This window comes from Zonotrichia albicollis, chromosome 4 (assembly GCF_047830755.1).
Source record: "Zonotrichia albicollis isolate bZonAlb1 chromosome 4, bZonAlb1.hap1, whole genome shotgun sequence".
Lineage (NCBI taxonomy): Eukaryota > Metazoa > Chordata > Aves > Passeriformes > Passerellidae > Zonotrichia > Zonotrichia albicollis.
The window spans coordinates 49,694,337-49,710,411 of record NC_133822.1 but is presented as its reverse complement, the minus strand read 5'-3'; the positions used below and the strand labels follow the sequence as shown (position 1 = coordinate 49,710,411).

The following is a 16,075-nucleotide window of genomic DNA, read 5'->3' as shown; positions in this document are numbered from 1 at the left end:
CACACACACACGGAGGGCCGTCCCCCCGGCCGCCCCTTGCACCCGGGCCGGGCGGGCGGAGCCGTTCGCAGCGGGCGGGGCCACCGGAAGGCGCGAGCCCACGTGTCCCGGCGGGCGGGCGGAGCGGAGCGGGCGGGGAGGCGGCGGCGGGCCCGGCCGGTGCGCGGGCGGCCGCCGGGCTGCCTCAGCCATGGGCTGGCTGCCGGCGCAGGGCCGGCTGGCGGCGGGGCTGCTGGTCAATCTGGCCGCCTCCATCTGCATCGTCTTCCTGAACAAATGGCTGTACGTGCGGCTGGGCTTCCCCAACCTCAGCCTCACCCTGGTGCACTTCGCCATCACCTGGCTCGGCCTCTACCTGTGCCAGGCGCTCGGCGCCTTCTCCCCCAAGAGCCTCCAGCCCGCGCAGGTGCTGCCGCTGGCCCTCAGCTTCTGCGGCTTCGTCGTCTTCACCAACCTCTCCCTGCAGAGCAATACCATCGGTACCTACCAGCTGGCCAAGGCCATGACCACGCCGGTCATCGTGGTCATCCAGAGCGTGGCTTACGGCAAGACTTTCCCTCTGCGGATCAAGCTGACCCTGGTGAGGAGGCGGCGGGGCCCAGGGGGGCGGGGAGGGGCAGCGCTGAGGGCGACGACCCCGCCTAAAACCGCCGTGTCCCCTCCACAGGTCCCCATCACGCTGGGTGTTTTCCTCAACTCCTACTACGACGTGAAGTTCAATGTTCTGGGGATGGCGTTCGCCACCCTGGGCGTGCTGGTGACCTCGCTGTACCAAGTGGTGGGTAACGGCGGCCGCGGGAGCCTGCGGGGGCTGGGCTCCCTTGGGATGCTGCCCCTCGCTTCGGTCGCCTTTCAGTAGCACCCAGTCCCCAGGAAACCTTCCCTGCTCCGTTATTTCTTTTTTATAACCCCCACCAAATTATGATAGTCCACCATAACTCCTGGTAAATTAGGAGACAAACTCCTGATCGTCCTTGCTGCTAAAAATTGGGGTGTCGTCTTTAACGTGAGCGTTATTTTCAAGGAACGAAGATTGCTTTAGCGGTAAAACTCCTTTTTTTCTAGAGGGAACAGATGTTCTCCTTGCTGAAGCAAGTGCCTTGCGTTTGAGCTTTTTCCCTAGAAAGGATGTTTTCCAGTCCTTCAATCCCATGGTTTATCCTTGAGCTATTTGCATTTTATCAGTATCCTTCTTCAGTTTCAACTATATACATTCCAAGGTGTTTTTGTAGAGGATGGATTAATACATAAACGCACAATACAACCTTCCTGGATAGTCGTGATTTTAAAAATTTGTATGTCCAAGGACTGCCTCAGCCCTTTCTGCTGTAACATTGTGCTAATCTCACCCGCTTTGTTATTAACCATGACTGTAAGAGCCTCCTAGATTAGAAACTCTTGTCATGTCAGTGTGATAGATTTAAACGTGAATTTCTTTTAGCAGGCATACTGTGCCTCAAAAAAACAAGTGAGGCTCTTTGACCCGTAGTGTGTAAGATGATAAATAATGGTCTCTTGGCCTTTTTGGGGCAGGAGGAGGAAAGAGGTGCTGCATAATGACATTAACTGATGATTTGTGTACTGGAGAAATAATGGTACTTGGGTTAAATTATCTAGATTAAAAACTGAGCAAGTTTATATGCCAGAATCCATGTCAACAGTTAATGTGATTTAAGTAAGTATTAAATGTCAGTTTTCAGCGCAAGGGAAGGATGTGTCCTTTTGGCTGTAACATCTGTCTTCATAGCCATAGATAAGTAATATTTCTGAAAGCATGCAACCTTAAAAATTGAAGTTTGAGTCAATTATAGTCAATATCGAAATGAAATCTGTTAAATCTGGAATAAACGGACAAAAGACAAATGTGTACTGGTTTTGTTAGCTTGTATGTATAGGAAAATGAGGAAGAAAGGAGCAAAATCCAGTGCCTGCTTAGGAAAGGATACTCAGGTCCAACACAAGCAGGATCTGGAATTTATAAAATAAAGGGGAGCTGCTATTTTCTTCCCAGCTCCTCAACCTACTTGTTTTTCGTCAAGTATGATAATTTACCCCCAGGCTATGTGAAAAGGAAAGTTAAGGCACTCATTTTACTGCCCCTGCATACAATTTTCTCATGTCTTTTTCACTTGAAAGAGACAAACACGTGGGGCCTCCACTGAGGCAAAGGTGAGGCTCAACAGCCTGTTTAAGTAGTATTGTCCACGTGAGACTCCCTCTCTGTTAGTGGCCAGTTTGCTTTTGCTCAGGTTTTTCAGTTTAAGGGTTTTTCTCCTCATGTTTAACAGCTTTCTCTTTTGGTTTTAGTGGGTAGGTGCTAAGCAGCACGAGTTGCAGGTAAACTCTATGCAGCTGCTGTACTATCAGGCACCGATGTCCTCAGCCATGTTGTTGTTCATCATTCCCTTCTTCGAGCCAGTCTTTGGAGAGGGGGGAATATTTGGCCCCTGGACACTTTCTGCTGTGGTAAGGCTTTTGTTGACTTTATTTAAATAATTATCACTGGTGTAGTTAAATTGATAATAAAATCTGGTTTTTTGTGGATCAGAAAGATTTTTGTATAGCTGTTGTCTATGGTGAGATGAGAGGCACATGTGCAGGACAAAAAGCCCCTTGCTGAGTCTGCCCTCACTCTGAGAGGAGCGAGTCTGTCAATTGATTTCTCTCCTTATTCTCATTTCTATTTAGAGGGCATCTGAACAACAGGAAAATCTATCAAAATCCAGAAGCTTCCCCTAGTGTATGAAGTGCTCTATTTGTAGCTCTCACTGTCCACTCAGAGAAGGACACTCTCAACTTCTCTTCTGTGGAAGGATGCCAACATTGATTGTTCTCTAGAATTAGTAGTTTATTTTCACCAAGGAGACTGTAGTTTCTCTCAATATCCTTCTGTCCAAAAAAGAGCCAGTGACATATTCCTACTACTGCTGATTGTGCCCCTCAGTGATGGGTCATTTCTTGTAGCATTGTATTTTATGAATGGAATAGCAAGTATTCACAGTAATAAAATCAGATATTTTACTAAAATAGTTTTTGTTGTGACCATAAATTAGACTTTATCTCAAAGATAAAGTATACAACCTGTATGTGAATGAGTATCCAGATTTTCCAAATCACTCTTAAATGTTCACAAGAGTAAAGGAGAAAAGGCCTGTGGCTCTGTCAGTGTATATTTATGGATGTCATAAATATTCATGTCACTGAGCTGCTTATACACCTCACCAGTGTCTGTACTGGTTTGAAACTGTTTCTGGTTTTGTTCTCCATATGTTTTTCTCGCCTGATATTTTGCATTTGAAAGTAAGTGAAACTAAATAAATAACCTGGAATGTATCTACAAACTGCCAAAAGCAAGTCAGATTACTGACTGTGTCCATTAATCCACAGATAATGGTACTGCTGTCTGGAATAATAGCCTTTATGGTAAACTTGTCCATTTACTGGATCATTGGAAATACATCACCTGTCACGTATCCTTTGTAACACTGGTGGTTTCTCCTGTTTCCAGATTAATTATGTTGGAATTCATTTGGGCTGATTAATGTGGGAAAATTGCTTGATAACCTTCCTGGTTTGGGATTTGTATAGGTAATGGCTGTTCATTCGCTGACCTTCATACCTGCAGGGAATATTAACTCATGCTTTGGCTGCCTTGGGGAAGTGTTGGCATGTCCATCAGACTGCAGTGAAAAGGGTGAAAGGCTTTAGGTGGGGGTAAATACAGCCACAGAGATCTGTATGAGAAAACTGTATGAGTCAACACAGTGTGTACCATTGCATGTTTTGGGTGGAACTAAGGAAAATTCCAAGTGTTTCTTTTTACAAAAAATTATACTGCTATTGGCTGTTATCCTTAACATATGTCTAGATATAACATGTTTGGACATTTCAAGTTTTGCATCACCCTCCTGGGAGGGTGCCTCTTATTTAAGGATCCATTGTCTGTTAACCAAGGCCTTGGAATTCTGTGCACACTGTTTGGCATTTTAGCCTACACACACTTCAAGCTTAGTGAGCAGGAAAACAATAAGAGTAAATTGGCCCAGCGTCCATAGAGCAAGAGTTTCTGAAGACTGTTGTGAAGGAAAACAAGTATTTAAATATGCATTGATTTTAGAATGCACAAAATTGCCTCATCCACTTAGATCTATGGTTTTAGTTTAAGTGCCAGGATTGTTATTCTGTAACTAAACCAAACAAACTGAAGGATGTAAAATTCTGGGGTTTTGCCATCTCAGTCTGTCCCATCATTTTCATTAAATTAAAACACTAACTTGAAAGAGAAAAAGGCACACTTCAAATTGCTGTGGAAATTGTATTGAAGTAATTATATTTTTTGCATACCAAATGAGATCATGATGGCTGCAGTTATAGTACAGAGAGAAAGAAAAAGAATCCTTTCTGTGTGATCAAGCCAGTATTGCCATTGTGAAGAAATTTGGAGACACTTTTATGCATATGTTCTGGTGTGTAGTGATGCTTCCTCATTTGTGTCCAATGAAGAATGAAGAGGGAGACATACTTTGTCCAGTCATTAAAAAAAAAAGCTGCCAGACTCATTCCTATTTCTTATATATGCTTTCTTATGTATGGCTTCAACACAGGGGTAGATTTTTAGATGGAGAAAGTAGATAAAATTACAGGTGAAGAGAAAAACAGAAAACTTGAAGCCACAGGCCAAGCTGTGGGAAAGTAGGAAATTGGATCTAAACAGTTCATCTTAATTTTTTCTTCTAATTTGTCAGGACATTCATGAAGTAATTGACGTTTTGAAAATGTTGTTACTGCTTTATCATTTTCTCTGTGCCAAAACCAAGACTTTACACAAGATCTTGTAAATACTACCTGTGAGCCCAATAAAATCTCTGGTTTTGTGGTAGTAACCAAATGTTTTGCAGCCCTTGCACAGATACCCATGCTAAAAAATATTTTCGAGAAGGCTTTGGAAAGGTCTTTAACGGGTGTGAAGGTTGCCCAGTTCTCTCTCTTGCCTTCAGCGCCACCTCCCTTGCTCCCACGCCTTTCCCCAAGAGTTACCTTGGGTGGGATCTGCAGCTTTGTCATCATCTGGGGAGAGGCCCTGGGGCTGGCTGGACAATGCTGGGTGTGAGGCAGCATTTCCTCAGCAGACAGTCCTGGGAAATGCATCCGAATGACTGAAGAGTGCAAGGTGGGACCTGCTGCTCTAATTTAAAAATGCTTTGAAATTTTTTTCATGACAGTATCAGGCACTTATTTTGACAACGTGGATGGAAGAAGTTCAGTGCTGTTCTAGTTAAAAAAAGGAAAGAAAAAATAACTGCTTTCTGTAAATCCGGCGAGAACATATGTTCACTAGATTTGCAGGGTTAGAATTTAATTGCAGTATCTTAATCCTTACATGTTGGGGTTTGTTTAGTCTTCATCTACCTCTGTCAGATTTAAAGAGGGCAATTGTGTGGACAAAACCAAGTATTTGAGTTGTGCAGCCACTGACAGAAATAATAGTTAATTCCTCTAAGTTTTTTACAATAGAGGCAAGAAGTCTTTCTGTTGGAAACAATGCAACCTTTCTCAAGCTTGTTTATTTATTCTGTTAGAGAGTTCATGATTTAAGAAAAAGTTTTTCCTCTGTGTAACCTAAGTTTATACGGTAATACTCTATATCATTTCAGAGCTACAAATACCTGAAAAATTTTACATCTTTACCAGCTGTTTCTTGGACATTGTACTGGTCCAAGAATAATTTTTTAAGTACAGTTTTGTAGATCTGTATAATTAGTTTAAAAGTACAGCCTGGACTACTGAAAGATGTGTTCAGATGGTCATGCTCTGGATGCATATCCTTCAGTATGTACACTGAGAAAGCCATTTCCATTAATTTGTGCTGTGCACAAGTTCTTTTGAGATGTAGATAGACTGCAAAGAAACAGCTAGGAAACAACTGAATCACATGCCTGTATGACAAAAATATTTGAGATGAGATGGATGTAAATATATACATATGAAGTAGTAGAATGAACTAAACAACCATGCCTGGAAATCCAAAAGACTCCGTAAGAAGAGGAGCAGATCTGCAAGAGAAAGTTAAGAGCATCATTAAAAAAGTACATTATAAATATAATCTGGTGCTGAAAGGTGTGTGTGTGTGTGTATGAGTCACTTAAGTGATGTGATATTTTTTTCATGCATTCAAGAACTCTCTTTTGAGATTTACTTCTTGTATCTAATAAATAAAGTATCTTAAACTTTGTCATTTGTTTCAAAATATTAAATCCAGGATGCTTGTGTAATTGTGGGATAAATAGATCTTTCTATGTATTGTTTCTTTGGATACCATGTGTAGGGTGGGAATAAATTTTTAATCATTTGTCTGATTCCTGCTTATTGCAGAAGAGAGGAGTTCTTGTCTTTTTTCATCTTCTGTTTGAATTATATAACTTTGGGGGTCTAGGTGTGTCTAAGACAAAATGGTACCACATGGATTTCTGTCCCCATGAATACAGCAGGGAGTTTGAACTTTTTGGACTCATGGCACAAATGAGGAAAACTAAGTCCTGAGGTAAAACTGGAGTCTTACAAAAATTACTGATACTTGTTTATTCTGATTTTCACTACATCACTTGAATGTGTTTTCCTGCTGACTATGTGTGTTTCAATCAGTTTTGGCTTTTCTGAAAGAGAAATCAGAGACTTGCCATCTTCAGCAAGGTGTAGTCATCTCCCTGTGTGAGCTGTTGCAATTGAGGCTGTACCATACATGCCCTAGTGTTTGCTTTCTGCTTTTCATTTTACTTTGTAGTCATACTTTATATGACTAAACTGTGGTAACAGGGTAGGCTTTGGTCCTTTTCTGCCATGCCATGCTTTGTTGCTATACTAGCATTCTTTACTTTATAAAGCTACCATTGATGTAGTTCAAATGGAATTGAAGATACCAAGATGGCATTTAAAAATGAGAGCAATGATTCTGGTTAAAATGTGGGTGAGTGGTCGCAAGTTATCTAGACTTGTCCCCAGAAACACTTTAGACCAACATCCACAAGGTTTCCCCATTTTCCCCAAAGCAGTAGGAAGTATGTCTTCATTTAAGAGATACTCAGTGTAAAGCTATGTGTTGCCTTTAGCTTTGGTAACTTGGCTCTTGTTTGACAGCTTTTGCATGGGGTTTTGTACAACTGGCTAAGTTCTCTCAGGCTCTGGGGCAGAGTGCCAGAGGAGTTTTCCTCTAGATGGGTGAATGGCTACTCTCTCAGGCTTGAGGTTGAAGGAGTGTGGTTTGCTGCTGTTACATGTATGAAAAGGAGGTTTGTCTTGCAGGAAGTCCACAGCGCTCAGGACAGAACTGCAATTCAGCAGGACTGTATCCTCTCTCTGTCTCATTTCATGAAATGAATGCCCAGCAATGGCCTGGGACTAAAGCAACATTAAAACTTTGTATAGGTTACCCTAAAAGAAGACAGTATTTTCTTAAACTTTAAAAAAATATTATGATAAATGTTAAGGTAAAATCTCATTTTTATAATGTTTTCTTATATAATGAGTTTCAAAAGAGTGGTTTTTAACATTTTGGAGTTGAGCTAACGTCCAACCCATATCTAGTTTGTCAGATTTGCAAAATGTGTCCAAAATGCTGGATTTGATAGCTGGCTGTACATCTTGGTACAGTTGGGCTGCTGAGGAGAGGCCTGCCCTTGAGCAGTACTGGACACTGTCACACTGTTCAGGTGTTTGGCAGGGACTAAGAACACATGGCCTGAAATTCACCAGTGTGCTTGGGAAAGGAAGAGGACTCACTGAGTGGTGAGAGCTTTTTAATGTCTGCTTTTTATGTTCCTGCCTTCAACAGTAGGCTTGCAGGTTAAGGTAATTTGGGGAGCAGGACTTAATTCCTCCTATCAGCTTTCATACTAAGATTTTTCTTACAAGATGTCAGTTTTGCTTCCAGTTAAATAGTTATGTCTTACCTAGATTATGAAAGAATCAGAGTTTGGATTAAAGACTTGCAGGTGTTTGTGTTGTGAGTTTTTTCCCTCTTCAAATTTTATTGTAGGCTTTCAAAACTCAAATTCCCTGTTTAACAAGAAAACAAAAAGGAAAATTATTTTAATAAATTAAAGGCTGTTGTGTATATATAATGGAAATATGTTTTGCAAAAGAATTTCACTCTTCTAATTTTGAAGATGCAGTTCTTTGTTTTTCTACTGTTACAATCAAGCAGCCAAAAAGAAGCATTGGCTTTTCTGCTTCATACAAATTCAGTTTCTTCCTGCAGGTTCTCTCCTTCTGATCGCAGTGTCAGCCTTCTGTTTGACAGCTCAGTTGTTGCAAAGATGATTGGGATGTCAGCTGCAGAGGGTTAAGAATACAAAGGAAAAATCTATCAGCAGGAGCTGATATAATCTTGGGTGATGAGAAATTCTGCTGTAAGACATAGAGACATCTCACCAAACAGGCCTGTGCTAAGCAGCAGGGAGTGGTGCGGGTTCATTTCCAAGCAGGTATTGCAGAGAATGCAAGAGGTTAATTTCTTGCATTCTTACTGTGTTGTAGTAGTTGACAAATTTAGTATAAATTAGTTTTTAATAATGTAAAATTGAAAATATCAGTGCAATAAAGAAAAAAAAGGTAGATTCAGACAGTATAAGATCTTTGCCAAGCTTGTTCCACAGCAGTGATTAACCTTCCTTGAGAGAAGGGACCTATTGTTGTTTCTTCCCTGCTCCAATGATGCTGGGCTTGCTGAAGGAGGGTTTGTGTTCCTGAAAGCTGCTCTGCTTTTTTTCCTTCTATCAGCTGGTCCAATGAAAACATATCACCTCTCCCTGTAGGGCTTGTCTCACTGAAGCTGCTGTTTCTGCTTACATCCAGCTGACGTGGATCGTTCTCCTGTCTTCCTTCTGTGTGTAAAATGACCTGAAAGGTCTAATGGACCTAACGATTCTGCTCTGTGATTCTGTGGCCCTGGGGAGTGGAACATTCTCCATTGCCTTGTGTAGCTGCCGTGTGCAGTCAGCAGCAGGGAATCCAGCCCAAGGGCTTGTAGTTACAATCCACAGTGCAGGGACTAAAGAAGGGAGAGATGTGATCCCTTTTCATTGTTTTAATTGCCACGCAGTTTCTCATATTTTCCAGTTTTAATCTTTGTAATTTCTCTTTAGTAGGTGCATAAGTAAACTCCCTTTACTGCTCCAGTCTGTCCTTTTTACTGCTCCAGTCTGTCCTTTCTATATAGTTATGATACAGCTTATGGAATTCTGGAATTGAGACAGAAATTGTATCATTGCTCACATAAATACATTGACCTCCCCCACTATTGCTGATTTTTTTACATAGGGGCCCTTGTCTGCCTTCCAGTCCAGAAAAGCTTATTTGCCTAAAATACAGGAGCAGTCAGGTTAACCTGAATTAAGAGGTAATTAGTCAGCTCAGGAGTTGCTCGTGCCTTCCCCGCTGCACTTGCTCAGTATCAAACGGGCACAATGTGCTGCCTTTATAATGGATAGGCAGGAACAGACATGGACAGATTTAACATAATGTAATTAAAGTGAATTACATATTTAGAAGCAAGTAGGGGTAACAATCCAAAGGCTGCTTTGAGGATTGGCATTGCAAAGATGTTTTCTGATCTGTGGCCTCACTGGAACATGAATACAAGCCATTCATCTGAAGGTATGTGGTTATATTCAAGGAGTTCCAAGAAGTCCAGCACGGTTGTGTGGGTAACGTGCACATGCAGGATGCACATGCAGGCTAAGCAATGTGTCTGCAGAAAAGAGCAGGATTATTTTTAGAACCATAGATGGCTGTGTCTCATCCAGGAAGTGCAGGGAGGAGATCTCTGGTTGAAGCAGAGCATAAGAATGTAATTTTTAATTACCTTGGCACAAAAAAATGTTGTGTTTTGTTTTCTTACTAAGCAAAGACTGAGAAGCAAACTCATTTAAAGGAGCTGTGTTCTGAAGAACATGGAAAAATCATAGATACTGAGATCATAGAATAGAGGTGGTTGTGATTAAAGGAAAAAAAAGTGAGACAATGGATTAAGCAACAACTGAGTAAACAGCAAATAGACATCTAGGCAGGTTTTTAAATATAAGGTCTAAGTTTAGATGCTTAACTACACAATTAGGCAGCTCAATAACAGGGCTAGAGTTGTCAGTGTGAACTTCTTCCCTTTCAAGAGAACTTGATAGAGAATGGCATTCGCTCAGCACTTCCAGAAAGGAAGCTGCATAGTTGTCAAGTTTGACATTTTTTTGTCTCCAACTAAATTTGGTATCCTACTCAAACAAGAAACTGAGTCCTTGTTCTGTTTCCTTACTCTGCCCACAATGTTTTTAATCCTCCTTACTCTCTGGGGAAAAGAAACCATTTGTGTGCTTTATTTTCTAACTAGAGTGGCTGAATGGGTTTTGTTTTGCAATACACCGAAGTAGTGTATTAAAACTTGGATTAAGATCTTCTTAATCAAGCTTCTGTCTTTGAGCAGAATGGAAAAAGCCTCTCCAGCTCCTATTATGCAGCACCAACTGTTGTGAAATACATGCTTCTCTCCAGAGAGTCCAAAGCAATATTAAGGTCTGGCATCCAAAGTGGTTTACTTGTTAAGTGCATCTCTTGTGGTGGTTAGTCAGAAATTCATTTCCTATTTGTTAATCCAGTTGAGAGCAGAAACTGACAGTGGTGATCATACGCCCTCCAGGAAATTATGATACATTTCTGAAAACACAGTCTTGCTTTTCTGACTGTTAAGGTGGTCCTTCTGATCAGGATTAACAATGTACCAATGTTTTTCAGCTAGTATCATTCCCCAGAGATGCAGTAGATTTTTTTTCTCAAACAAAGCCTAAGCAAAACTTTTCCACAAAGCATTTTCCAGTTTCTCTATTGGGATAGACATGTAAACCTTCATTCTATACCCCTGAACCTACAGTCTCAAAGAGTTCCAGCTGACAGCAGTGTGAATGGACACGTGGGAGGTTGGCACTGAGCTGGGGTTGCTGAGCACCTGCACCAAGTTAGTTTTACAGAAACAGATGCAAGTTTACAGAACCATACCATCCAGTATTTGGATGGCATTCAAACCTCATTTTGGATGCTGAAGACAGAAATGTAAATTCAGAAACTTAGAGAAATTAGCAGATGTAGTTGAAGACACGCTCCTAGCGCACATTATATGAGATGGCAGCATCAGTGGAACATCATGTTCCTGCTTAAGGGCACGTGTCTCCCCTGGACCCAGCTTGGGCTTTTGCTTCTGCCCCTTGATCTGTCTGAATTGGGAGGACTATATGGCCCTCTGCTAGGCAGAAAGGCCACGAGTGGCTGTAGAGCCTTCCTGCTCGGGCAGGCGAGTTTCCGTGCAGGGAGAAGGGGGAAGGGTGACCCCACACGGCTGGAAACAGGATCGAGGGAAGCGGGGCGGGAGGCGCCTCGTTCCACAGTCCGGATGGAACGTCCGGCCTCACAAGACAGGTTTTGAAGGAGGAAGTATCACACACAAACGGAATGGTGAGAAAACACTCTTTTCATGTACAGCTACCAGCTTCTCAGACTGAAGCCCTCAAAAAGGTTCTTAAGCACTCAATATATTTATGAGCCTTTAAGTGGCCTTGAAGTCTGGGAGACTGGCTCTGCTCCGAGCCTCAGTAGTTTGCTTCCAGGCTCTGCAGCCTCCTGTGGACTGGCAGTTCTCTATTCCCCTTGTCCCCCGTATAAAGGGAGGATCTTTGGAATGTAAATTGGATGTTGATCCTATTTTTCAGTGTGCTTTATTTAGCTGAACCAGTCTGTGCTACATCATCTGTTTGTGCTTCTTGGATAGCTTATAGTAATTCACTGGGTGTTACACAAAGCACAAATCACTGGGAGATTACTTATAAAGGCTGGTTAATTTTCTGATCAGTTTACTTGTCTCTAAGCAAGCCAGGACTTAAATGCATTCAAGTTAAGTATTCTCAGCATTTTCATTAAGTGTAAAAGTACAATAAGCAAATCCCCTCATCTTCGGAGCTTCCTTTTAAAAATTAATGTAAATCAGGGTAGGCAAAGATGTCTGAGGAAATTATTTTATGACATGATGTCCTAATTGTCTAATGAGATTTAAATTCGGGTTGGTAGGAATAACTGAGATGAAGAAAAACTTACTTTGCTGCAAAAGGGGTTTGGCAGGATTGGATTGTAGTAGAAGCCAGAGACACTGAGATCTAAAGAGGGTTGTTTGCATTGGAAACTGGAACCAGAATCTAGTAAAAATGGAGAGCTGATATGCATATATAAAACATAGATAAAACCATACAGTTTTCTTAGTTTTAGCCCAGTCATCGTTTTAGTGTTGAATAAAATAATTTTATGGCTGCATGAACCGAAAGGACTCAGTCTGTGTGCAAAGGTTGCCAGTGGTGTGTACCAGTACTGCTCCTCAGCCACTTCAGGCTTCTGTTTTTCCAGAGCCGATTGTCCTTTTCCTGTCTGTCAGCAAAGAGGAATGTGTGCCCATGCCGTGGTCTCCCTTGGATACAATCCTTGGGGTATCAGTTTAACATGCCAGAGTGAGAACTGAGATATGGGTAGTGATCCTGTCACTGAGACTGCAGGAAAAACAGAAACTCTCCAACATCTCTGCACTGTTAGAAAATCAAGGCAGTACTTTATTCTGGCCAAGATGTCATTTCGGCCAGGATGTGCAATAGAAATTATTTCATCCCACATACTTGGGTTGTGCAGTGAAAATCATTCCATCAGAAATGGTTTTTCACCACACATTTCACATATTTATACAGACTAATCCCAAAGAAATTCACGTTCATTGGTCTTAAATTACACAAGTCTTAGTATTCTGTTTCCTGTTACTTATTTATCCCTTTGCCTTCGATGCTAATTTGGTCCTCATTCTTCGGTTCTGCTAGCGATCTTTTCCCTGACCAGGTGTCTCCTATCTCCCGCACCGGGGCGGGTCATGTTCGTTAATGTTCGCTTCTCTCCCGTGCATCTTCTGGCCACTCCCAGTCTGCAGATGTTGAGTTCATTCAGACCCACCCGGTGAACGACGTCTTTTGAAGAGAAACTTCAACTCCCCTCCCCCTGGGCAAAGGCGAACTGACTGAAGTTACATTAAAAATGTTGAAGTTGTATCATTTCCAACAGTCCCTCCAACATAAATTGCGTTGCTAAGGCAGTAACTTTTGTCACAAAGTCCCAACAACAGCAGAAGGGGGTGACGTCTTGTATTTTTACATCAGCTTTCACAGAAAGAACAATTTCAGTTTGAAGTACAGAGAAAATGAATTATAAAACACAACGGCCTGCAAATTACCATCAGAAGTGCCTTCTTTGGTGTTATCAACACATCTCAACTTGCAAACGTTTCGGCTCCTTTGCAGCACAGGAAAAGCTGGCTTTGGGGAGCTAAAGTAATTATCAGTGATACAACATGCACTCTTTGCTTCTCCTGAGTAACACCTGAGGGAAACTTCTGGGAATATGGTCACAGTTCTAACTGGTTTATCAACCCAGGTGACTGATACAGGAGATAACATTCAAGGTATGGTTAGATGATAAGGAAAAGACCACTGAGGCTCCCTGCCTTCAGAAGGAGTTATTTCCCATTTCCATCTCCATTACTCTGCTTCCAGCAGTGTGTCCCTGCTGCTTTCTTTATGATGTCTTATGTGTTCTTGATAAAGCAAGCTGACACTAGCAGCAAATACAAGTAAATATCCTGCTGTTGAATCAGATAAATCTGTGGTCAAAGGAGCCAAAGCCAGTTCAAAGAAATACTTGGCTAGGAATGCACAGCTCCTGGCAAGGCCATTGTTTCAACAGGGCATTAGATGAGCTTGGGGCATACTTTCGTTGAGGCATTTGATGGGCCCAGCTGCATCACCAAACACTACAAGGAGGCTGAGGCAATCCAACACCACACTTCTTCCATCAGTTCTCCCCATCAGTTTGCAGCCTTAAGTGAGGAGACAAGGAGGAGAATGGAACACCTCTGGCAGTGGTGTGCCCTGAAGTCAGCCAAGCTTAATGTAATCTTCCTTCTCCTAGTAATGCTGATAAAATAGCTGAAGCAGATCCCACCTTTTCCCTGCCTACCTGCCTGCTGCCATTCCAGTGATGTCCTGGGCCAGCTGCTGTGCAGTCTGTTGGAACACAGACTATCCTTTTTGGCAGGTAATTGCCAATCCTGATCTTTAACTCATTCAATGCAGAGGATATCACAATATCTAATTTCCTTTTTCTTATTGGATGGTGTATATGTAGAGCTGTAGGTACTAGGTTTTTTTCTGTAGATAAGTTCCCTGAGGCAGTCCCAAGCAGCAGTGTAGCTGTTTGGGACTGCCTCAGGGAACTTATCTACAGAAAAAAAATTGCATTATTTCTCAGGTGTGCTAGGTCACTTTATCCACTTTATACCATAGGTGCACAAATAACAAGGGGCAGCAAGAGGATGGAAGAAATGGCTGGGAACAGATGTCTCTGAAGTATCATGCCACCAATTCCTTTACAGAGGAATGCATGCTGTCTTCATCATCTTGCCATTAAACACAACCATTTCAGTGTGGCTGTGCAGCTGAGTAAGCCCCACAACTGCTCAATTTCTTGAGCAGAGCAGATTATGTGGCTGATTAAGGATCAGAGAGATGGTAAGGCAGGCCCAAGTCAAAGACTCCCTGCAGCTCTACATATACACCATCCAATAAGAAAGAGGAAATTAGATATTGTGATATCCTCTGCATTGAATGAGTCAAAGATCAGGATTGGCAATTACCTGCCAAAAAGGATAGTCTGTATTCCAACAGAATCTCTTCAAAAGCTATGGGGGCAAGGGTTTTTGAAATATTTTGAAAATTGAGAAAAAATATTTTGAAAAGTTGAGAGTCTTTTTGAAACTGTATTTTGGCATGAAAACCCGATCTGCGCTCTCAGATGCCTCACTGCAGTGCATTTCAGGGTGTGTTTGTGTGAGGCTTGTTTTACTTATGTGAGCAAAATGTAGCCTGTGCTCTGACAGCAAAGGCATGAGGCAGTAACACCTTTCAGTCCCACAACAGTGGATTTGGGATTTTCCCTTGTGAGTAGCACTACATAGTATGTTTCTCTCTAGGTGTCCTACCCTTTGGCCTTGGCTCAGAGGTGAACAACATGTGGTTAAGATAAATAAGGTAGGTCAGAAGTCAAAGCCCAGTGCCTGCATATCTCTGCCAGGACACAAACAAATGCAGAAGAAATTTCCAAATTATTTTTAAAGTACAAAGGTGATTTAAACTAAGATGTTAGGATGGATATTGCAAAACCAGCTGAATGAAGGCATTCCAAAAAGTCCTTGCACTTGCTTTTTGCGGAGACAAGAGATAACCAAGGTATGCTTCAATGGAACCTAACAAAGCACAGAATAGTATTTTGCATGGCTTCATCACGTGCAGTCGGAGCTTAGTTTGTGTCCTGCTTTTCAGTGGCATCAATGGGTTTGTGCCACTTCTATGCAATAATTCCAAGAGCCTTTTTTGGGTGCTGTAGATGGAAATATAACTTTTCTGCACCAGGTGGCGCAGCCACCAGCGAAACTGCCCTAACAAAGCTCCTGCCGAGGCCAGCGGGGCGGGGGCTCTGAGTTCCAAGGCTCCGAACTGCGGTGGTAGCTGTCAGACCGGCTAATGGGAATCAGGGCAGGTAGCAGGAAAAAGAGTTTAGTGGCACACACAGCCTGCAAAAATTCATGTACCATTTGGCTCAATACTTCCTTTCTTCGAATATTGCCTTCCTGATAAATACTCTAGATGTTATCCTGGTCTATACTGCCCCCTGCTACTTAGATTACAATTGGAAAGGCAGCTGGGGTGGGGGCTTTCCCTTAACTTTGCTATTCCATATTTATTTTTAAAAAATTCTGGCAAAAAACTCAAGTCATGGATTTGGACAAGAACTACCTGCTACTTATTAAAATGTCTTTAGTGCAGATGGCCCCATCACAGTCCTTCTCAGGCTACAGACTGGAAAGTGCCACCAGCTGGCTTTCAGGTGGAAGTTATGAAAAATTAAAATTCTACACCGAAAAAAGAAAAATAGAGTGTGAAATATATGGACATGG

The 16,075-nt window shown here is 42.0% G+C and overlaps 1 protein-coding gene across 1 annotated transcript; it reads left to right on the top strand.

Moving 5' to 3' along the window:
- The first annotated feature begins 92 nt into the window (after positions 1 to 92).
- SLC35E3 (solute carrier family 35 member E3) lies at positions 93 to 6,349 on the top strand. Its single transcript, XM_005480581.4, has 5 exons — positions 93 to 580; positions 668 to 778; positions 2,308 to 2,466; positions 3,388 to 3,470; positions 3,869 to 6,349. The coding sequence occupies exons 1-5, from the start codon at positions 191 to 193 to the stop codon at positions 4,053 to 4,055; spliced, it is 930 nt and encodes a 309-aa protein (XP_005480638.1). The 5' UTR covers positions 93 to 190; the 3' UTR covers positions 4,056 to 6,349.
- Positions 6,350 to 16,075: the final 9,726 nt, after the last annotated feature.